At 46.1% G+C, this 21,845-nt stretch overlaps 3 protein-coding genes across 7 annotated transcripts; 1 reads left to right on the forward strand and 2 right to left on the reverse strand.

Moving 5' to 3' along the window:
- Window positions 1-37: 37 nt before the first annotated feature.
- IK (IK cytokine) lies at window positions 38-12,348 on the reverse strand. Its single transcript, XM_027546250.1, has 20 exons — window positions 12,211-12,348; window positions 11,581-11,647; window positions 9,418-9,510; window positions 8,840-8,899; window positions 7,654-7,821; window positions 7,315-7,429; window positions 6,776-6,846; window positions 6,637-6,683; window positions 5,408-5,571; window positions 4,415-4,523; window positions 4,023-4,062; window positions 3,642-3,861; window positions 3,385-3,403; window positions 2,848-2,926; window positions 2,481-2,561; window positions 1,869-1,926; window positions 806-894; window positions 516-624; window positions 310-344; window positions 38-225 (listed from the first exon to the last, which is right to left on the reverse strand). Exons 1-20 carry the CDS (start codon window positions 12,224-12,226, stop codon window positions 198-200), a joined length of 1,668 nt encoding a protein of 555 aa, XP_027402051.1. The 5' UTR covers window positions 12,227-12,348; the 3' UTR covers window positions 38-197.
- A 140-nt stretch (window positions 12,349-12,488) lies between these two features.
- On the forward strand, window positions 12,489-14,823 carry NDUFA2 (NADH:ubiquinone oxidoreductase subunit A2). Its single transcript, XM_027546257.1, has 3 exons — window positions 12,489-12,632; window positions 12,755-12,861; window positions 14,511-14,823. Exons 1-3 carry the CDS (start codon window positions 12,532-12,534, stop codon window positions 14,600-14,602), a joined length of 300 nt encoding a protein of 99 aa, XP_027402058.1. The 5' UTR covers window positions 12,489-12,531; the 3' UTR covers window positions 14,603-14,823.
- TMCO6 (transmembrane and coiled-coil domains 6) lies at window positions 14,781-20,619 on the reverse strand. Of its 5 annotated transcripts, none has more exons than XM_027546252.1 (12): window positions 20,440-20,609; window positions 20,208-20,320; window positions 18,118-18,233; window positions 17,828-18,011; window positions 17,434-17,538; window positions 17,189-17,274; window positions 16,846-16,962; window positions 16,532-16,643; window positions 16,242-16,428; window positions 16,004-16,098; window positions 15,447-15,614; window positions 14,781-15,218 (listed from the first exon to the last, which is right to left on the reverse strand). In XM_027546252.1, the coding sequence occupies exons 1-12, from the start codon at window positions 20,522-20,524 to the stop codon at window positions 15,105-15,107; spliced, it is 1,482 nt and encodes a 493-aa protein (XP_027402053.1). In that variant the 5' UTR covers window positions 20,525-20,609; the 3' UTR covers window positions 14,781-15,104. The 5 variants fall into 5 exon arrangements, 3 of the variants coding, with proteins under 3 accessions (XP_027402053.1, XP_027402052.1, XP_027402055.1); XM_027546251.1 differs by having other exon boundaries at window positions 14,786-15,218; window positions 16,520-16,643; window positions 20,440-20,619; XR_003511801.1 differs by lacking the exon at window positions 17,828-18,011 and having other exon boundaries at window positions 20,440-20,584.
- Between the last annotated feature and the right edge of the window lie 1,226 nt (window positions 20,620-21,845).

The following is a 21,845-nucleotide window of genomic DNA, read 5'->3' on the forward strand; positions in this document are numbered from 1 at the left end:
GGTGTACCTGGGCCCTCAACATACATAAGATAAGACAGCAGGTTAACCAACTTTAATGGGATCAAAACATTATACAAGAAATTTATATACATTCACACACACACAAAAATCTTTCAACTTTTTTTTGGAATTGTATAAAGCAAGCAGTGGGGAGTAAATCCTTGTGGAGATTATTCTTGGAATTGGAACCAGAGATTTTAGTATTTTGGTCTTTTCACTTCAACTCTGCAATAGAAGGAGAAATGAACATAAGATCAATATACTAAGCAATTCTCACCAGTCCCACAGAGGAAAAATAATGCTGCTCACCCATCAGCTTCCATCTTCTTCCTCTTCTCAATGATCTGCAAGAACAACAGTTATAGTTGACAGACTGCCATTCTAAGCTCACCTGAAACCCAAGGCTGACCTCTCTCCTACTTCATGGCTCTCCAATCCCTTGAGTGGTTCCTGAATCTGTGGGCAAGTATGTCTTCCCAGCTAAGGCCCTCCCACCCAGAAACAGTCCCACTTACCGCACTAATCTTTTTCCACTGGCGATCAAGCTCTGCTTTGTCATTGGTTTCCTTGAAGCGCCTGGTTTTCCGCCCTTCGGACATCTTGATGCCATATTGGAATGCAGCTCTGAAGGGAAAAAAAGGGGAGTTGAGGGAAGGAGGCATCAGAGGTTACAGAGAAGTACCAAGGTGTTCCCAGAGGACCTATGAGCAGAGAACTGATTTCGTAATGTTTCAGCCAGACTACACCCTCTAACCACCCCCCATCCCTCTCCTCACTCTTGGCTGTATTTAGTACCAAGACTCACTTGGGCAAAGCCTCCTTGTTGTTCATATACTCGCTATATTCCTCCTGGGTGTCAAAGTCCCAGCGGCCTAAAGGACCTTTCTTGTTACCCTGTTGCAGGACAGAATGGGGGGGGGGGGGGGGGGGGGCGCGGGGCAGGGAAAGAAGAGTTGTCAGTGAAATGAAATTTTAGCCCTTGATTAAAGCCCAGGCTCTCCCATAATCCCAGGTTTTATCATTAATAAATCCTACCTTAATAAACAATAATAAGTGTTTACTATGTACTTACTATGGGTTGGGAAGATCCAATGCAGAAGGGAAAGGCTACCTACTCTAGTATTCTGGCCTGGAGAATTCCATGGACTATATAGTCCATGGGGTCGCAAAGAGTTGCACAACTGAGCGACTACCACTTCACTCACTCCTATGGGCCAGGCATTATTCTGCACACTTAACATGTACATTATTTAATTCTCTCAGAAACTCTTCTGAGAGAACTTAGAGTTCTCTCCATTTTCCTAATGAGGAAACTGAAAAATAAACAGTAACATAATTTGACATGGTCACAACACTAATACCTGGCAGAGCCAGGGTTAAGCAAGGCTCCAAAACAGAATTAAACCATGCTGTTAAGCATAAAAGTACAGAGAGAACAAGGAAAAAGGTTACACGTCTTCACCCTTATTGGTGTTTGGTGCTTTTGTTTAAAGCTTAGAGGAAAATATCAATCCTGGCTATAATAAAACTCAAGTTATTTTCCTTTTTCTCCTGACAGTTATTTTCTAAAAACTGAAATTCCTTCTGCCCTTTTCTACATGTGCACTAAAGGCCTGCTTACTGCCTAAGACAGAAGTCAAAGCCTGGCACTTTATAGAAAATAAAAAGAAACATATTCTTGGCCCTATCTCATTTGGCTTTGTAGTGACACTTTAAAACAGTTAAACTGCCCAAGATCCACAATGCCACTGCTCCTGCTACTCCAGCTAACGGAAGATGAGCCTCAGGAAATGACAGATCTTTTGGGAGGAGGAAACGGGATATGTGTGAAACAGTAACTGCCTCCACCCATTCTTCCAGCTCCACACCTGGTCCATTTTGCTATAATCCACCTCCTCATCACTGTCCACAGCCATGTCATCCATCCTAAAAAGAAGCAACAGTTTAAAAGAGATGGTGGAATTCCAGACTCCTATGCTTCATTCAGAAACCTACCTACTAAGAGACTATATGCCTAGGAATAGCCATCCCTCCTAGGCCTCCCACACAGAGCCTAACAGAATACTTTATCCAGTAAGAAGTACCCCTGGGTTCCAGCAAGTCAGATTTCCACCTCACTGCTACTACTCCCAACCTTGTTCTCCAATCATCCCAGTCCACCTTCTTCAATAGAGTCTCGGGACTGCCCTGGTAGTCCAGTGCTTAGGAATCCACCCACCAGTGCAGGGGAACAGGTTCAATCCCTGATCTGGAAAGACTCCGCATGCTGGTGGGCAACTAAGTCTGCGTGTCCCAACTATTGAGCCTGAGCTCCACAACAGGCAACGCCACTGCAACTAGAGAGTAGCCCCCGCTCATCACAACTAGAAAAGACCCGCACACAGCAGAAAAGACCCAGCATAGCCAAAAATAAAATTAATTAAAAATAAATAAAAAGCTATGTGACGATTATTATTAAAAGAAAAAAAAGTCTCACGTACGTGGCTGGATAGCACTCAGCATAGCTATTGGACATGCCAAAGAAATCTCCCAGCTGCTTCTTGTCCTCTGGTTTCTTCAGCATATGCTACATTAAAGAAAATAATTCTACCAACAGCAGAAAAACTTCAAGCAGGAAGGGCTAGAAGCCTCAACATGAAAACTCTTTTAAGAAGAGGGCTAGAACGTGAATGGGTCCTTTGAAAAAGGGGAAATCATGACTTCATCCTTGACAAGATCCAGCACGAAATGATAAGAGCAAGACATGTGGGGGGTGGGGAGGGGTGGTGGTTATGGGGAAGCAGGTGGAGTTGGAATGAAAAGAGAACAGTTTGCTAGAACCCACGAACACACTGAAATAAAGGATATGATTCAGTGCCTTCCCAGCCGGCAGATCCTGCAAACTTTTCATTGATAGACTTGATCAACTCCTTGGCAGATCCGGGTCCTGCGCAGAAGAGAACTCTGTTCAGACTTTTAAATAAGGAATTTACAACCTCTTCCCTACAACACACTTCCCACCTGTGCTTTTTGTAAGAACATTTTTTTAAAGCAACAGAATTCTTTAACTAAAGAAGTTTTAATCACATTTCAACTCAAAATGAGCTACTCTGCTTGAGATGCAGTCATGTGCCCAGAATATCCTTCGCTCAACCTGCCTCACATCCTCAGAACCCCACAGCTGGGAGAATTACATCAAACAAATATGGCCTACCATTGTGCAGGAAGACTGAATTCCACACTTATCTTCTATCTACCCCATAAAGCAAGGCATGGATCTTTCGAGAACCCAGAATAGGAAGTTCCCCGGTCCCACCGGGGCAGCTCTGAAATCTGAGTCAGACTCTCAGTCAGAACAAAGCAGCACTGCCAGAGCCAATGCAAGATGCCCCAGGTACAACTCACCTTTGTCAACATCCATGGGCTGGAAAGAAAACAGAAACTGAAGTGAGTGTCACCAAAAACATGCCCACTCATCTCTCCCCCAAGTTTGAAACAATTTGCTACCCCACCCCTTGCCCACATTTCCAGAACAGATTAGTTGACCCAGTTGCTACTATGGAGCCATGAGGCACCTATATAACTCACGGGGGTTCTATACCTGGTTGGGCAGCCACAAAGATGGGCAGCCCCTCCACCTGGTGCCCGGGACTCCCACTCACCTCATCGTCCACTTTTGGCTTCTCAAAGTAGCTGTGCCTCTTCTTCTCTTCTTCTCGTTCTCGGTCCCGCTCCCGCTCTCGGTCTCGTTCTCGCTCCCGTTCTCTGTCACGGTCTCTGTCTCTTTCCCGATCACGCTCCCGTTCCCGGTATCTCTCCCGCTCCTTGTCTCGAGGAGTCTTGGTTGTGGAGGGCACATAATCCCCAATATCTTCAAATATACTAGGAAAACAGAGATCCCAAGCTGACAAAGTCACACATATTTCCATCTCCCCCAACCATTTTTCCAGATTCTCACACCAAGGCCTCCCCCAAATGCCAAAGACAGGAAACCCAGAAGACCTTCTTCCCTCAGATCAGGAGTTAGGGGCTAGGATACATACTTCATGTCAGCTTCCGGGGGTTTCTTCTCTTCCATTTTCCCTGTAACATAAAGAGAGTAATGAAAGCACTTCTGAGTTAATTTCCACCCAGCCTCACCATGCTCCCCAGCTCTCAATACCCTTTTATACATCTTCTTTTTAAAAGATGGGACAACAAAAGCTATCCCTACTTCCCCTCCCCATGCCTCAAAACTGACCACTGCTTCCTGGGTGGGTCAAGCAGACAGAACCTAGATGTAACTATCCCCTTCCTAATGCTTCATTGCTCCCATTTTTCTCTGGTCCCCAGGAGCCTCCCAATGCTCTGGAAACAGAAGGCTCCAGGAGACCTTGGTTCCATCCTCAAATGCCCCTCAAAGGCTAAGGTTTCTCTCCCTAACCCTCCAGGTTACCTTTATCTTTCTTTTTGAGCTTCTTGTTGCGGGTACCCTGCCTCAGGTAGGAAAGGATCTGGGTGAGCTTGCTGATGACAATGTCATTTGTAGTCAGTGTGGTCTGGGCCTGAAAAATCCAAGAAGAATGTTATCCCACTAAGCAAGACTCTTCATTTATTCATTCATTTACTTTAACAAACTGAAGGATGGGTGAAAATTAACTAGGTGAACACAGGTAGAGGAGGTGTTATAAAAGGACATTCTGGACAGATGAAACAGCATACAAAGGCCCGGGTCAAAAGTGAATCTAGTACATTCAAGAAAGCCAGGATGTTTGGAGAACAGGGAAGCGTGGTAAAAACAGACTGCAAAGGCCAGAGTTACAGGGCCTCACAGGCCATGATAAAGATTTTGCTTTTTATCCTAACGGTAAGAAATCATCAAAAGCTTCTAAACCGTGAGGAAACAAAATTCATGTTGTGGAATGATCACTCTAGTCATGTATAAAAATAATAGAAAAAAGGATGGAAAGACACAGGAAGTGGTAATGGCCATATAGTACAGGGTTTCTTTTTGAGGGTGATGAAAATGTTTTTGTTTTTATGAGAATGTTTTAAAATTGATTTTTATGCCAGTTATACATTCACAGTATATTCTATGAATATACTAAAGCCACTGAATTGTACAATTTAAAGGGGTGAATTGTATGGTATGTAAATTACATCTCAATAATAATAAAAGTAAATATAATACTGAAAGGGAAACAGAGTGGAAGTGTGGAAACTAATTAGGAGCCTCTTTTAATAGTTTTAGCAAGAGATGATGGCTAAGAATGGAATGTTACTGTGTTACTGGCTGAGACAGAGAAGTCAATGGATTCAACTGAGATTTGGGAGGTTAAAATGTGGACAGGACTTGGTTAAATGTGGTAGATGAGGCTCAGGGCAACATCAAGGCTGATTACCAGGTTTGAGGCTCACATGGCAGGCTCTTGGGACTTGGGTCACTCACCTCCATGGTGGGGCAATCAGCTTTGCTGCGGATAAGAGTAGTGGGGATGTCTGTGTCAGCGTACTCATCATCTAGGTCTACCACATAGGCCATGCGGCCTGGAAGAAACAGCTCATTCCGCTCATATGCTTTGCTCTTGAAGAGCATGCGGTAAACATTTCGGCCTACAAAAAGAGAAACAGAAGCAAGTAGCCAATAAGAACCTTCTACAACAGGTGCAATTTACTTTTAGCTGATAAGAATACCAAGTATGAGAGTTAGGTGATTTACTACCACTTAAGTCATCTGACTACTACACTCCTAGAGCTACTAAGAGACAGAACAAAGAATGGGACCCTGGCCATTTAACTCCCAAGTCTGAGCTCTTATCCACCCTTCTTACACTGCCTTCTGAATACTGTGTGCCTAGCATTGTATTAGGCCCTGTGACGGAGGAGGATGAAGTTTACACTAATACTGATGAAGATCTGAAGATGGGGAAAAATAGCACTACTACATGCCCAATGTAATAAGACATGTTACACATATTATTTCTCTTTGTCCCAATAATCCCATGAGGTATATTAACCCCATTTTGCAAGTGGACAAGCAGGAGCTGAGAAACTGTTGGTTGCACCCCAAATCACATGCCTTGCATGATTTCACCACAGGATTCAAATGCAGGTTTCCAAATTCTGAGTTTTTAATCACCAACCATGCTACCTCCCTTAATGGATAAGCCCAAATCTGAGAGAGCATCCAGCCTGAGGGGACATTAGTGCGTGCAAGTGTGCTAAGTCGGTTCAGTCGTATCTGACTCTTTGCGACCCATACTATGGACAGTTGCCTGCCAGGCTCCTCTGTCCATGGGATTTTCCAGGCAAGAATACTGCAGTGGGTTGCCACACCCTCCTCCAGGGGATCTTCCCAACCCAGGGATGGAAACTGCATCTCTTGGATCTCCTGCATTGGCAGGCAGGTTCTTTATCACTAGCGCCACCTGGGAAGCGCAGGGACATTAGTAATATATACGAAATAACTACCGGGGACATTAGTAATATATATTAAGTAAATAAGTCCACATCTGAGTTCTATTAAGAGTAGTAGTATGTGGGAGCTACCTGGTTTGGGGACAAAAAAAGAGATAAAAGTAGGTTGAGGGAGAAGGGAAGCCTACCCTGCCCAGAGCACTAAATTCCCTACAAGTCATCTGGAATGCAGAGGCACTAGTGCAGAAATTCTGTACTCACCCAAACGTGTTTTAAATTCAATTTTATTTTCAGGATCCTCATCTTTCCTGAAAAGACAGAAAGAACATTCTTGCTAAATGTGTTCCTATGTTTGGCCCCACCTTTCTAAATTCTCAAGCTCTCCCTGATGCTTACTTACTTAGTTTCCTTCTGGGGCTTTTCCATCATTTCTTCCTCCTCTTTCTCTTTGCTGGCAATTTCAGCTCGTACCTAACAGGAAAGCACTTAAGGTTTACCCATTTATTCACTTTACATATCTTTACTGAACACCATTATGCCACACTGTACCAGGAACTAAGAATTCAATACTAAAGAAAACAATATAGTCCTTGCTTTAATGGGGCTTATAAAAAGAAATGCAGACAAATTAAACAATTAAACAACAAAATGTGGTAACTGCTATAAATAAAACAGAAGAGCTACACAAGTGTGCAGGTAGTAGGAGATAAGGAGTGGGGAGACAACCATACCTAGGTGATATGGGAAGGTTTGCTTCCCCAAGAAGATAAAACTGAAGCTGAGACTTGAAAGACAAATAGCAACTAGTCCTACAGAAGGGTCACCGCGAGACCTTTTAGATGGTTTGAACTAAGAGCAGCCTCCCTCGTCACCCAAAAAGGCCCTTATAAGAGCATTCAGCATGGCAGTATTACTCTCCACCTACCAACCAAGGCTCACCTTTTGAAGCAGAGCAAAATCCAAGCCTTTCACCAAATGGGTGTGTTCCATGTCACCACCCAAGAATTTAGACTCCTGGATCAACTGTCTTCTTTTCTCTGCAGCTGATTTGTCCCTGGAGAATGAAACAGACCACATAAGAACTAGACTTTGAATAAATAATTTGAAAAATGAAGCCTAGAAAAAAAAATAACCATCCTTTGTGGGCGGGAAGTGCCTCTTGAAATGGCTTGGTATGGGGAAAAGGCTTTCCAGAGCAAGGAAAATGTGAAGAATTCATACTGCCACTGTATGACTCTGCAATGCTGAGAATCATGCCCTGGCCCGCTCAGTACTCACGCCTCAGCAGTGGGGCCCACAGCCCTGTAGTTAGCCGTGGTGCTGATCAGTTCCGTTTCCTCATAATCTTTGTTCACGCCATCCCGCCGTTCTTTGGCACGGTCCCGGTACTTCTCTGCTAGTTCTCTCTCTCTCTCAATTTCTTGTTGGCGAAGCTTGGCATAGTAACTGTGACCAGGGAAGGCAAATGTGTGAGGCTCAGCCTGTTCCTGCCTGTTTCTTTATACCTTCATCCAACTCTCCATCCTGAAAGCTCATATATGTCCTGACAGAACTGCTGGTCACCTCTTTTTGTTTTGTTTTTAATATTTATTTGTCTGCACTAGATCTTAGTTGTGACACGAGGGATCTTCCATCTTCGCTTGGGCATGTGGGATCTAGTTCCCTGATCAGGGATTGAACCCAGGCCCCCTGCATGGGGAGGGCAAAGTCTTAGCCACTGGACCACCAGGGAAGTCCCTGGCCACCTCGTGACAGTCCTCAAAAGCAGAGCTACAGCTTCTTCCAGCTCACAGATATGCTGTTCTAAAGCCACCTCAGTATCCTCCATCTGTCACTTCAGAATCCTTCATTATCACCCAGCTCTATATCACTGAGTCTCTACAGGTATGAGACTTTTCCATATGGCAACCAGAAAGTCACCTGAATTTTTACCGCCTTCCAAATTTCACCTGAAAATAGGTCATTTCTTCCCAGTCCTTCTCAAGAAGAGAGGAAAAAGTAAAGTTCAAGATCCAGGAAGCTTGGTGTCATCTAAATAATAGCAATAACAATGATGACGGTGGCAACCAAGATTGACTGGATGGTTACTATATGCCAGGAACTGGTACTAAGGTACTAAGTGTTTACATGGACTGTCACAGTTGATCCTCAGGACAACCTAATAAAAATTATCACTATCTTGATTCTACCCCTGAGAATATTAAAGATTAGAGACGCTGAGCAAAATGCCCAAGAATATCCAGCTAGAACTGGTAAAGATGAGATTAAAACACCACAAGGTGGCTCCAAAGCCCTAAACTGCCAAATAAACTGCCATTCTAAATATCATTCCTCTCCATTATGAAAGCAGAGAACCTCAAGACAAGAAAGGAAAACCTCAATCTCTTGGCTCCTAACTAGCCCCTACTCCTTACCCCCAAATACCATCCACCACAAAACCCAACACTCCTCCACCTTCCTTTACCTTTTCTTTTTTCTCCTTCGTGCAGCTGGATCTTCATCCTCATTGTACTCCCTTGGCATCCTAGCAAAAAAAGAAATTCACGGATAGCAAAATATTGCCACAGCCCAAGAAACCCCAAGAAGTGCCCTTGAGGATTAAAGAAAAGCCTAGAATACTGACCAAAGCAAAAACGGTCAGTTTTAATCAGGCAGAGATCCATGTCAATATTTGTAGGTGAGTCCTTTTCAAATTTTAGAAAGTATCACAACCATCTGAAGGACTACTAAAATAATATATACCCAAATATCTGCCCTAGAATCTGAGTCTGTGGGGCTGGAATGGATCCAGAAATCTACTTATTTAAGCACCAGCAGCAACTCTAGTTGGTCCAACAAATGGTCCGTGGAACATACTCTGAGAAAAACTGAGATCCCTAGAGCATCCCAGTCTTTCCTGGAGCTTCAATCTCAAGAGGGAGAGAATCAAAACCATGGACTTCAAAGAAAAAAAAAAAGGCTTTCAAGTTCCTAAGACATCTAGTTCAATAAATTTTCCATAGAAAATAGTCAGGACACAGACTGGATCAACCCAGAACTTACTCATGGTGACGTGACTTAGAGGGTGGTGCAGAGGTAGGTGCAGCCCTTGGGGTCATAAGAAGTTTCCTGAAGTCTTCATTAGTGAGTTTTGATCTAAAGGGCAAAAATTTTTACAAATTAGTACCCAATGAGAACTGGAAAAGGAATATGTAAAACATATGGTTCACTTTACTAGAAATCAGGGAAATAGAAATTAAAACAAAGACATGCCCTTTTTAATGCATCAGTGCTAATGATTAAAAAGTTTGATAAATGAAGAATGAGTGAGAATTTGGGAAGTGGATATTCTCATATCACCAACAGGAATATAAATCAGCACAGATAACTAGGAGGACGATCTGCCAGTATCTTTCTTAAAATTTAAATGTGTAATATCCTATGATGCAGCAACTCCATTCATCTGTATTTAACCTGGTCAATTACTGGCATTATGTGTATAAGGCGTGTGAAAGAGATCTAATTACAGTTTTGAAAATAATAAAAACTTGGGAACAACCTAAACTCTCACTGGAGACTATTAATAAATAAACTGACAGTATTTCCCAAATGTGGAGAACATAGCACTGATGGCATAAGATATAATTTTAACTGATAAACTGACCAAACTCTAATAAGTTTCCTTTGAATTCTCTTCAGAGTAGGCCTTTTCCTTGGCCTGCTGAGCCCACTGTAGCAAAGAATCCTGCTAGGTCTTCCCAAAAATGATTCTTCGACACTACCAAAATACGAATTAAGACTATTGCAAAAGGGGATAGAGATCAAAACTCAACTCTGAATACAACAGAGACAATAGGGAATTTATGGAAAATTACTCAGACATCAAAGGTATAGTGGAAGATGAATTTGATTAGATTATCAAGAGGCATAACTGGATCTCATTGATTGATTGATGGATGGATGGATGGTATTCTCCACACCCTAACAGAATTCTTTGCTAAAACTGGGTTCAGGAGACCTGGTAAAAAATATAAGCCCTGCAGAAGCCTGACTAGAGTTTGGTCAAGAAGGGAGTCCTTCAGCAGAGATATGCATCCCTACTTCGGGGCTGACTACATTTCCACTTGGGGTCACTAGGATACAGCTATCCCATACTATAGAGTTCTGACAATGGGATTCTGGGATCTGAGCCCTGGCCCTGATCCACCAGCATTTCAGAAACCTATGTGGGGGATGCACAGCCATCACAGCTGTTGGCACCGGGATGCAATCACTTCTGTGTGTACTGTGTGGCAGAGTCCAGCTCCAGCCACCTGGACACTTACTACATGAACCTCACGTGCCTCTCCCTGCCAGGTAGTCTGGGGACCCATGCTCATGCCTGGAGGGACATTGATGAGACAAGGCATGAGCTAAGAGAAAGCCAAAGGACAGGCTGTGAGGGAAGATGAAGGCAGGGTATCTTGCCTGGGAGGAAGATGAAGTTGAGTATCACACTAAGGGTGAGGGTTGGTCTCTGTTGCTGCTGAGGCAGAACAAGAACCAAGTAGGACTGGCTATTAATATACTTGATGCCAACAAGTATGTAGGTAACAAGTAGGGTAAGAAAAACTTTCCCTCTACCCTCTTATATTCTGTACCAGAGATCTGCAAATTAAACTGACAAAAGACAAACTTAAAAAAAAGGAGTCCTTGTCACTGCCATGAAAATAAGGACCAAGATATTGAGAAGGGAAAATCATCAGATGGCAAAATTATATACACACAATGTAACATAACTTAATTTTAATATTTTAACTCATAAGGCAATGATATATTTTACTGAGATATAAATGTATGTGTATAAATGCATTTTAAAAAGAGTAGCAAAAAAAGGTATGTGTAAAAAAGGTAAAGTGGTTACCTCTAAAAAAGGGACTGAAATTGGGTATGTTATCAAAGACAACACTGACTTCATTCTGAAGTTTTAATTCTATACAAAAATTCCTAAATAATGCAAAATTAAACATGAATTTTTAAAAATTAGCACTCACCCTGCCATTATTTCCCCTCTAACACTTTTATGCAGTTGGCCTAACCCAGTTAAAGTTCACAGAGATAATAGGGCAAGTGGTATGATTCTCTGACCATTCTTCCTGACAAGACATTCAGAATTCTTTCACCATCACCACCACCACTTCGCTCATTTCCCAGCTCATTCCCATGGTTCTACATTAAAACACTCACTGGTGGAAGGAGTGAGGATCGTCCACATCGTGGCCATCTGGAGCCAAGGGATTGGAGAATGGCTCGCCTAACAAAAAGAATTTATATTAATTTAATAAATCTCTTTAGAGTCAGGTCCTGTGCGAAAGTTGTGGATTCAGAAGTGAACAATACAGATGTCTTTCCCTGTCAACTTGCTCACAATCTAGTGAGGCAAAAAGTCAAGAACAGCGACACTGACAATACAGTGTAAAAAATGCTGAAGCAGAAAAACACAAGGAGCTACGGGAGCGCAGAGGACGGGACCCCTAAAACCAGGCTGGAGGATCAGCCAAGAAATACTGAACATGACATCTAAGATACTACGCAAAAGATAAACTGACATAACAAAATTAAGTGACGGGTTGGGGTTGGTTCACAGATAAATCTTATCTGTCGTGGGCTGGGGCAAGAACAAGATTTAGGGACAATCTGGAGTTTCCCGGCCTCGTTCGGGGCCCAACTGCTTCGCCAGGCTCCAAGCGTCACACTCCCGGCCCGCCTCCACTCCGCCCCACCCCCAACACATACGGCTTAAATTCTGAGGCCAAAATAACACGCCAAATGTCCCAAGTCCCGCGGGGAAAGAAGGAGAGATGACCCAAGCCTTACTATCTCGCTCTGGCATTTCGTCCGCGGTGTTTCAACCACAACGACGACCGATGATCCGGTAACAACACAACGCTACAGGAACCTCCCCACAATGCACCTCACGAGACCACCCACAATTCCTTTCGGGCCCCAGCTTTTCCGTCTCGGCCGCGGGCGGAGAAATCAGAGCAGGAATTGACTGGCAATGCTTTTATGGCATTGGCTAAGCATGGCCCCGCCCCTTGTATACGCCAACCTATCACGGGGCTGGAGCGTCCGAAGCTGATTTGATAGGATTACTTGGCCGGAAGGTCTAGGGCGGATGATTGAGTACTAGCCGAGATGGCGGCGGCTGCAGCGATTCGTGGGGTCCGAGGCAAATTGGGTCTTCGTGAAATTCGTATCCATTTGTGCCAGCGCTCGCCCGGCAGCCAGGGCGTCAGGTGAGGCGCGGCCCAGTGAGGCGGGTGGGGTTCGGGGCGCCAGGGTCATGACCTCGACCTCCCGGGTGTTTGGAGAGGCCCGTGCCCACACCGCACGCGCGGTTCTCTCTCCTGCCCCGCAGGGACTTCATTGAGAAACGCTATGTGGAGCTGAAGAAAGCGAATCCCGACCTGCCCATCCTAATCCGCGAGTGCTCGGATGTGCAGCCCAAGCTCTGGGCCCGCTACGGTGAGCGCGGGACGCAGGGAACCAGAGACCCCGGTGGGGGAACAAAGGCTCCAAAAGAGAAAGAGCCGCCCAAGGTCACACAGAAACCTATACAGGGACTGGGACTCAGACTTCATCTTTGCTGTTGATCTTGATGCAAATAAGGAAATATACACTCGCAGAGTTACAGAGTGTTTGTATCCAAGTAACATGTGGAGGCGGGCCCTGCCCTGCATAGGAATCGTTTTTGTGGTTCAGAACAGGCTTCAGTTAGGGGAGAAGAGATGCTGGTCCAGCCCCCCAACGTAGGTCCTTTTAAATTATCTATGGTCAGTGCGGGTCCAGGTGGCATATGGGAATCGCAATAGTAAACCCTAAAATAATGCTGTGTTGACCATTTACTGCTAGGTCCTGTGTTGTTGTTGTTTTTTAATATAAATTTATTTAATTGGGGGCTAATTACTTTACAATATTGTATTGGTTTTGCCTATGTTGAGTGCTTTCCTGTCCAAATCTCTTGAACCTTAAGTATATGAGGGGTGGATTCCTTTTTCTCATCTTTTAGAGATTAGAACAATGAACAAACAATTGTATGGAACATGCCTAACGTTATTCAGCTAAGATGCATAACACGGTTGAGCTTTTACATTTGTTCCCCAATCCTAGACTGCACTTCTGCCAGACTTCAGTAGCTGGCTCTTCAGGTTACAATTCAGGTAATCTTGTAGATCTGAACTTCAATATCACCTCCTCAAAAAGGCATTTCCTGACCAGTTATGTAACATTGCCTCTTTACCCTATTTCATTTTACCAAGCATTTATTAACATACTGTGTCATTTTACCACAATTTGAAAACTACCGTCATGTTGCCTGAACATAGAGACACAATAAATATTCATACTTACTGAATAATTGGGCTTCCCTGGTGGCTCAGATGGTAAAGAGTCTGCCTGCAATGTGAGAGACCCAAGTTCGATCCCTGGGTTGGGCAGATCCCCTGGAGAAGGAAATGGCAACCCACCCCAGTATTCTTGCCTGGAAAATTTCATGGACGGAGGAGCCTGCCAGGCTACAGTCCATGGGGTCGCAAAGAGTCAGACACGATTGAGCGACTTCACTTTCACTCACTGAATAATGGTATTTTTAATCACAGCTTTTAATTACACTTTGCCCTAGGAATGTCTGGAGGAAGGCAGGGAGTCACACCCAGGGCAGATTGATTTTAACAGTGCAGCTAACTGCAGAATGCCATGCACTAAAAGTTGTTTGCAGGAAAAAAAATTTTCCTTCTGAAAGCTAGTAGACTAGAGGAGATGGACACACAAATTAGTTTATGAACTACAGGATCCATTAAAAGGGCACAGTTAAGAGGCAGGCCCATGTAATACTCTGTTCACAATGATTAATACTCAGTGCTACCATGCCCCTTAAAACCTCCCTGAAACACTTTCCTTCCCATTATGACCACCCAGAATGAGCCAAAATTCTACTTAGACCTGGGCTTCCAAGATATGTTAGAGACCCACTGGATAAATTCGAGGCATGTCAAATATATTTTGGTCGTATCTCTTTACTACCCTTCCTATCCTACCAAGAGTGTAAGTAGAAGACTACTTTGGTAGCCTGTACAGTGCAGAGTGAATAATGAATAATCCTCCTGTCTCCTCAGCATTTGGCCAAGAGAAGAATGTCTCTCTGAACAATTTCAGTGCTGATCAGGTAACTAGAGCCCTGGAGAACGTGCTAAGTAGCAAAGCCTGAAGTCTCCACTGAGGATTAAAAACAACAGCCCCAGAGTCTGGGCTCTGCTGGACTGAGAACAATGTGGAGAAATGTATTTTGTTCTGTATAAAGATTGTGCTGAAAATGCTGTCTAAAAATGATCTGATTCGCATCCCACCAACTACCCATTATTGTGCAACCATCTGAGGGAAAGCAGTTGAATATAAAAATAAAACTTATTTTATTCTGTCCCATCAAAAGCCATGAGTCACTGAATCAAAAAAAGGGAAAGAACAAGAAAAAAGGAGGCTCCAGGGACCTATATTAAGTACACCACACTGAGTTCCATCTGGTCCTCTTGCCTGGACAGTGCTGGGTGAAAGGGGAGGAGCTGGGATCCAGAGGTCCTGGCTTAGGCTTAGGTGTAGGAGCTGAAGGCATGATACCCTTATGGTTCTAACCCCCCAAAGGGGCTCTATGGGCCAGGACACTGGGGAGTATGGGAGATAAGGAGTGGAGTACATGACTTTCAGAAGTCAAGTCACCCATGAAGAGCTGTCTGCTGGAGAGCATGCACGCGATCCTGGAGCTGTGCCACCTCCTCATGCCTTTGTAAGGCCTGCAGCCCTGACTGCTGCAAGAAGGCCTGGGCAGCCTAAGAGCAGGGAAGAAAGAGATTCAACACTGGGTCCCTGAGCTGCAGCACACAAACACCACAGCCTTGAGTTAGCCCACCTCTTCTTGGAAGAGTGCATTCCCAACAAGAAGTTTGATTGAACCTGGAGCCCACATAGGCTAGCCAGGCCCAGAGAAATGACTAAAGACTGTAAGGAAGGGGGCCATGGTGGAACAGGGGGACTGGGGACTAAGGCCAGAAACCCACCCCTGGCTGATAGAGGAACAGCAGCTGCAGCAGCTCCAAACTCTGGCCTACTACTTCAGTGTCAGAGAGGGCCAGCGTGTCCAGCAAGGTGGGGAGCAGGAGCCCTGGCCATAGATGCTGACAGTAAGCGGGACCTTTCTCTGCAACGTTGCACAGAACTGTGAGCACCTGCAGACAGAAACATGTACACAGTACCCACAATGAAACCCAAAGCTGGAATGGAGTGCTGACCACATGCCCAGTCACCATGCCAAGCACTCTTAATATGCATATTCTGTAATCCCTTCAGGCACCCTCTGGTAGGATTACTATTCCCAATTATAAATGAAACTGAAGCTTAAGGTGGTTAGCTGACATGCCAAAGGTTAATAACTAGTAAACTATAGTTTAGGAACTCATACCTAGACTGCTCTGTGACTGATGGTCTGGCCCTGAAGGAATCCATACCACACCACCTGCCAGCTCTCAGCTCAGGGTACTTCTGAGGGCTCAGGTCTGCTCCCACTGTTTTACACTTAGGCCACCATATCTTGGACTCAAGGGACCCAAATACCTACCAATACGCTCACCACATTAGACACTGACAGCAAGTGCAAGAGGGGCTCAATCAGATCCAGGGAGATCAAGGAGGTACAGAAACTAGGACTGTTTGCTAAAAGGGAAAATGTCAGAGTGAAGTTCCTCCAACTCAGGCATGAAACCAACCCACTCCCAATCCTACCCACCTCAGCTCAGACCAAGAGGAAATATTCCTAGGAGCTAAAGGTCCAGGCCAAGGCAGATCGTGGTGCTTACCAGTGAGGTTGTTAAGGAGCCAGAGGCCCTCAGGAAGCAGGCTAGGCTGTTTGTGGAGAAAGAACTGCAGAAGGATAAATAAGGCTGCCAGAACACGCTCATCTCGGAGTTGCATTGGCCCTCCCACAGTCTCTGCTGCTGCCTCTGTCAGCAAGTTGCTTAGACACCGAACAACAGGGCATACCAGCTGTAAAGACAAGTAGGGATTCAGGTTTAAAGAGGAAGGGGCAACCTGCACACGAGCTGGACCTGAATCAGAAGGTCACCCAGATATTGACCTGTCCGCATACCAGCTCCAGTCCTGCATCCTCAGTTCTCTGGACAGCTGCAGCCAAGTCCAACAGCAGCAGCCCCAGGGTGGTTAGAGCCCCCTGGGTGATGAGCAGGGCATTGTTGACCTGGCTGGGCAACAGGAAGCAAGCAGTCACTACTCAGTCAGTCCTACCTTAAGCTGGCAAACAGCCTAGGTCTGTGTGTTCCCTGGGCTCCAAGAAGAGAGGACCAGAGAAGAGACTCATCCCCACAATTCCAGAAACTAAAGCCTGAGTGTCATGGAAGGAAGCCCCAGGGGAAGTCTGTGGCACTTTCCCAGTTACCCTATTACCTGCAGATGATGTAGTGAAGGCACCAGGCAAACTCCACAGCTACCCCAAGGTTCAGCTTTGGGCCAGGCTGTAACAGTTGCAGTATGTGCTGGGGGAGAGTAGAGCCCAGGACCAAGCTGTCAGTAGAAGCAGAGCGTTGAGTAGGAACCATGGAAGGCAAGATGTTAATCACTGTTCCCAAACCCGAAGAGCTGGTGGGAAAAGTGCCCAAAACCCAAAACTCTTCCCAGTCAGGCGCATGGGGTTGAAATGTCCAATGCGTTGGAAACAAGACTCAGTCAGGCATCCAGGGGCTACACTACCGAGTAGGTCACACTTGGCCTACACATGAGTTTTACTTACGGGATGATCTTCTCTGGAGCTTCCTTAGCCTGCAGAAGCTGGGACAAGGCATATCCAAGGGCTTCCAGCACAGTCAGATGGGGAGACTAGAAGCAGAGTAGGGATCTGACTCTGGAACCTAGGCCATAAGATTTCCTAAGACTTTCAATCCCTTAGCACAGAGAAGAGGCTGGAGCTGCCTAACCAAAGCAGGTGGGGCGTGTAAGGAGATGGGTACTCCAGGAGGAAGAAAGGTGGACACTCACCTGGATGCAGGCAGCCAAGGCTGGAACAATGCCTTGAGGCAGAAGCTGCCTTCTCACAGCCTCACTCTCCACAATCAGGTTACCCAGGGTATACAGACAGAGCTCCTGAGAGCAGAACAACAAAAGCACTGGACTTGGCCTCCCTCAGGATCTCAGGCCGGGGGTGGATGGGGTGGCGGGGCATGGGTGGGGGCTGGGGTGGGAATGGGAAAGATGAAGCATCCCAGTCCTTGAGAATCTGGGCACAGGGGAGTGGCAGGTGATGGTGCATGTATGGCTGTGGCTGTCAGGGAACCAGGTTTTCCTCTTTAACCTACCTGCCAGCTCAAAATGGACCCAAAAGCACAATTTTTAAATCCAACCCAACAACAAGGTAGGACAGAACAGGGCTTACTATAAAGTCTGAGCTGTGACCGGAAAGGTAGGTGAGAAGGTAGGAAGTGGCTGGCAGGCAGGCCTCAGCCACCGCAGACTGCTCAGAGTGAGAGAGCTCATGAAGGCACCGAGCCGCCTCAAGCTGCAGCAGGGCCTGGTTGCTGGTCAGGAGCCCAACCAGGGTCCGAATGCTGCCCTCCAGCCTACATGAGTGAGCACCAGAGTCCTTCTCAGCTAGCAGCCCATTCTCTCCGCACCCCTGTCCATCCGCCAGAGCCCCAGCCACCCACTCACATCATCCACACTGACCTGATGAAGGTCTGTTGTGTCTCAGGGTGCTGCAAGCCTCGACGAAGGCTGACCAGAGCCCTCTCCCTCTCCTTTTCCTCTGTGCCCCGCTGGGCCAACCGCAGGAACTCCTGGATCTGCAGAACAGGGCAGGGAAATGAGACATGGCAACACATCGATCCCAGATAGCAAGGCATGAGTTCTGCTCTACTTCACCTGTGAGCCCTCCAATATGGCACGATCCCTAGAACTTGTCATTCACATTATTATGGCTAATAAATGCCAACCCTGCAGTAGAGTGGACAGAAGAGGGAATCAAAACTGTATTTAATACCAGCCCTGCCACTTAATCTACAGGGGACTAAACCCAGTGTCTCACCTGAAAAATGGTAGTAACATCTACTTCGGTGTTTTACTGGGTTATTTCAATAACATTTAAACCTATCAACCTGGCATAACCTACCCCTCCAGCCATTGTCCCCATACAACTGACACTGCAACAACATTTATCGTAACATGACTTGTGTTTTCAGAGAAGGCAATGGCACCCCACTCCAGGGGAGCCTGGTTGGCTGCAGTCCATGGGGTCGCTACGAGTCGGACACGACTGAGCGACTTCCCTTTCATTTTTCACTTTCATGCACTGGAGAAGGAAATGGCAACCCACTCCAGTGTTCTTGCCTGGAGAATCCCAGGGACGGGGGAGCCTGGTGGGCTTCCATCTATGGGGTCGCACAGAGTCGGACATGACTGAAGCGACTTAGCCGTAGCAGCAGCAGACTTGTGTTTTTTAATGTTTCCAAGCTTTTGCAATATCCATCCCTTCTGCCTGGGATACCATCCACAGGTCCTCCACTTCCTTCAGATTTCTCTTCTCACTGCCTCTGGGAAGTTAGTTCTTTCTGGTATCCTTTGAAAGACTCAGTTGTTTCTACTGTGCCTCATGTTTCCTTCACCACAGGTAGGAGCTCATCTGTCTCCTTTAATGGGTTGGGAACATGTCAAGGAAAGGGACTCTTTTCTTTTTTGTGTACCTGAGTACCCAACATAGGTGTCTTGGTACAAAATAGACACACAATGAATAAATGACGTAACCTAGGTATAAGTTCATCATAAACTATACACATAAACATAGGGTATGCCTGATGCTTACTACATGAATAAATGACCTGAAATAAGTTCTTTTGTTCACTTATTCCATAAATGCTGAGCATCTACTATACACCAGATACTATATAGGCATCTGAATTTTCAATGATGACAAATAAGATAAAGTCTAGTTAGAAAAAAGGTAACAAACAAGAAAATTATTAACATTACATTCTGCAGACCTACTTTAGATGCAGCAAATGCAAAGGCCTTAAGAGAATAACGGGGCTGGTATAGTGTTCCAAGAACTGAAAAGAGGACAATGTGGCTGAAATAAGTAAACTGATAGGATTACAAATGGCAGAGGTTATTCTATGCTAGAGTGTGTAGATCACAGGAAGGATTTTGGACGCATCTGCCTGATGCGTAAAGAATGAATTTTTTTTAATTAATAGGAGGGTAATCACTTTACAATATTGTGGTGGTTTTCGCCATACATCAACATGAATCAGCCACGGGTGTACAGGTGTCTCCCATCCTGAAACCCCCTCCCAAAGAATGAATCTGAGAGAGGCAAAATTTCAGTAGATGACCTGTTAAAAGGCTTCTGTTAAGTATGCAGAGAAGAGGGTACTGTCAATTTTGACGGCAACGCCATGTAAAGACTTAGGAGGCAAAAAAAGGAGGGGGAGGGGAGGACTTGATGATGTATTGGTGTGGGGGTAAGGAAGAGAGTTGTCAAGAATGATTTCCTGGTTTCTGGCTTGGCCCACTAGACGGATGGACAAGCAAATGGCAACCCACTCTAGTATTCTTGCCGGGAGAATCCCATGGAGAGAGGAGCCTGGCGGGTTACAGTACATAGGAGTCACAAAAAGTCGGACAAGACTGAAGCGACTGAGCACTAGACGGATAGAGATGTTGAAGGGTCCGCGTTCAGGTTTGGAGACAACCCTCGAGTACGACAGAAGGAATTTGCCGCCTAGTGGGTGTGACAGTCATCACGCATCCTGACCGCTCACCTCGGCTTCTCCGAGGATCACGACCACACATCCCCCTTCGGCTTCCTCCGTAGCTTCGTCTCTCAGCAGCCTCTTGCTGACCAGCTGCTGCTCCCTCCGCGCCTTCCGCAGTGCTGATGGGAAAGGAGCCGGCTGAGCATGGGAGGAGAACCCACAACCCAGGGGCTCGTCCCGTTGCCCCATCCCCGACCGCCATAACCCCATCCTCCCGTGTTCCCTCGCCCACCCGCACCTGCCTCCCGCTCCCGCCGGCGGCACCGTAGCTCCTCCACTCCGCAGCCTGACGACCTGAGGAGGCCCCGCCGTCCGCTCCACATGATAGAAGTGGAAAAATTCTGCACGAACTGGAGAGCCAACAACTTTACCCAGAGATCCACAACAGAACACAGCGGGCGCAGGCGCAGCGCAGGCCGGAAGGGGAGGTGCCAGTGGACGGGGCACGAAGCGAAGTGAAGGCGGGGCGGAACGAGGGGGCGCGACCACAGGCCAGCCTTGGCGAAGCGGCGAGAGGGTGGGGCAGACAGAGGGAGGGAAGATGCAAAGACAGGATTGGGTGGGGCGAAGGCGGGGAGGGGCCACTAATTGAGGGATGGGACCTTCAGCCAAGCGAATTTCAAGTAGCAGTTGTGGCTTCGGGCTTCTTTGGTGGCTCAGTGGTAAAGAATCCGCCTGCCAATGCAGGAGACATAGGTTCGATCCCTGGAGAAGGGAATGGCAACCCACTCCAGTATTGTCTGGGAAATCGCATGGACAGAGGACCCTGGCAAGCTGTCCCTCTGCCTTCGGTTTTTCGGCTTCCGACACTGAAAACCCCTGGCTACTAGTGTCAGCAAACACAACCTTCCCACCCCTAACACAATCTAAAAGAACATTCAAAACTACCCTGAGTTCTAGAGGAACTTCCCTGGAGTCCAGGGGTTAAGACCCCACGCTTCCGCTGGGGCCGGCGCGGTTGGATCCCTAATCGGGAAACTAAAATCCTGAGTGCCCCTTTAAAAGCCCCGAAAGAAAAAAAAAAAAAAAAAAACTACCCTTGAAGATATCGAATGCCATTTCACCAATAACAATGATTCTCAGTAATGAGTGCTAGCTAAACCCTGGACGTTGCCATGACAATTATCCCCATTTTCAGTTCAGTTCACTTCAGTCGCTCAGTCGTGTCCGTTCCTTTGCGACCCCATGAACTGCAGCAAGCCAGGCCTCCCTGTCCAACACCAGCTCCTGGAGTCCACCCAAACCCATGTCCATTGAGTCGGTGGTGCCATCCAACCATCTCATCCTCTGTCGTCCCCTTCTCCTCCTGCCCTCAATCTTTCCCAGCATCAGGGTCTTTTCAAATGAGTCAGCTGTTTGCATCAGGTGGCCAAAGTATTGGAGTTTCAGCTTCAACATCAGTCCTTCCAATGAACACCCAGGACCGATCTCCTTTAGGATGGACTGGTTGGATCTCCTTGCAGTCCAAGGGACTCTCAAGAGTCTTCTCCAACACCACAGTTCAAAAGCATCAATTCTTCTGCGCTCAGCCTTCTTTATAGTCCAACTCTCACATCCATACACGACCACTGGAAAAACCATAGCCTTGACTAGACCTTTGTTGGCAAAGTAATGTCTCTGCTTTTTAATATGCTGTCTAGGTTG

The sequence above is a fragment of the Bos indicus x Bos taurus genome, chromosome 7 (genome assembly GCF_003369695.1).
Source record: "Bos indicus x Bos taurus breed Angus x Brahman F1 hybrid chromosome 7, Bos_hybrid_MaternalHap_v2.0, whole genome shotgun sequence".
Lineage (NCBI taxonomy): Eukaryota > Metazoa > Chordata > Mammalia > Artiodactyla > Bovidae > Bos > Bos indicus x Bos taurus.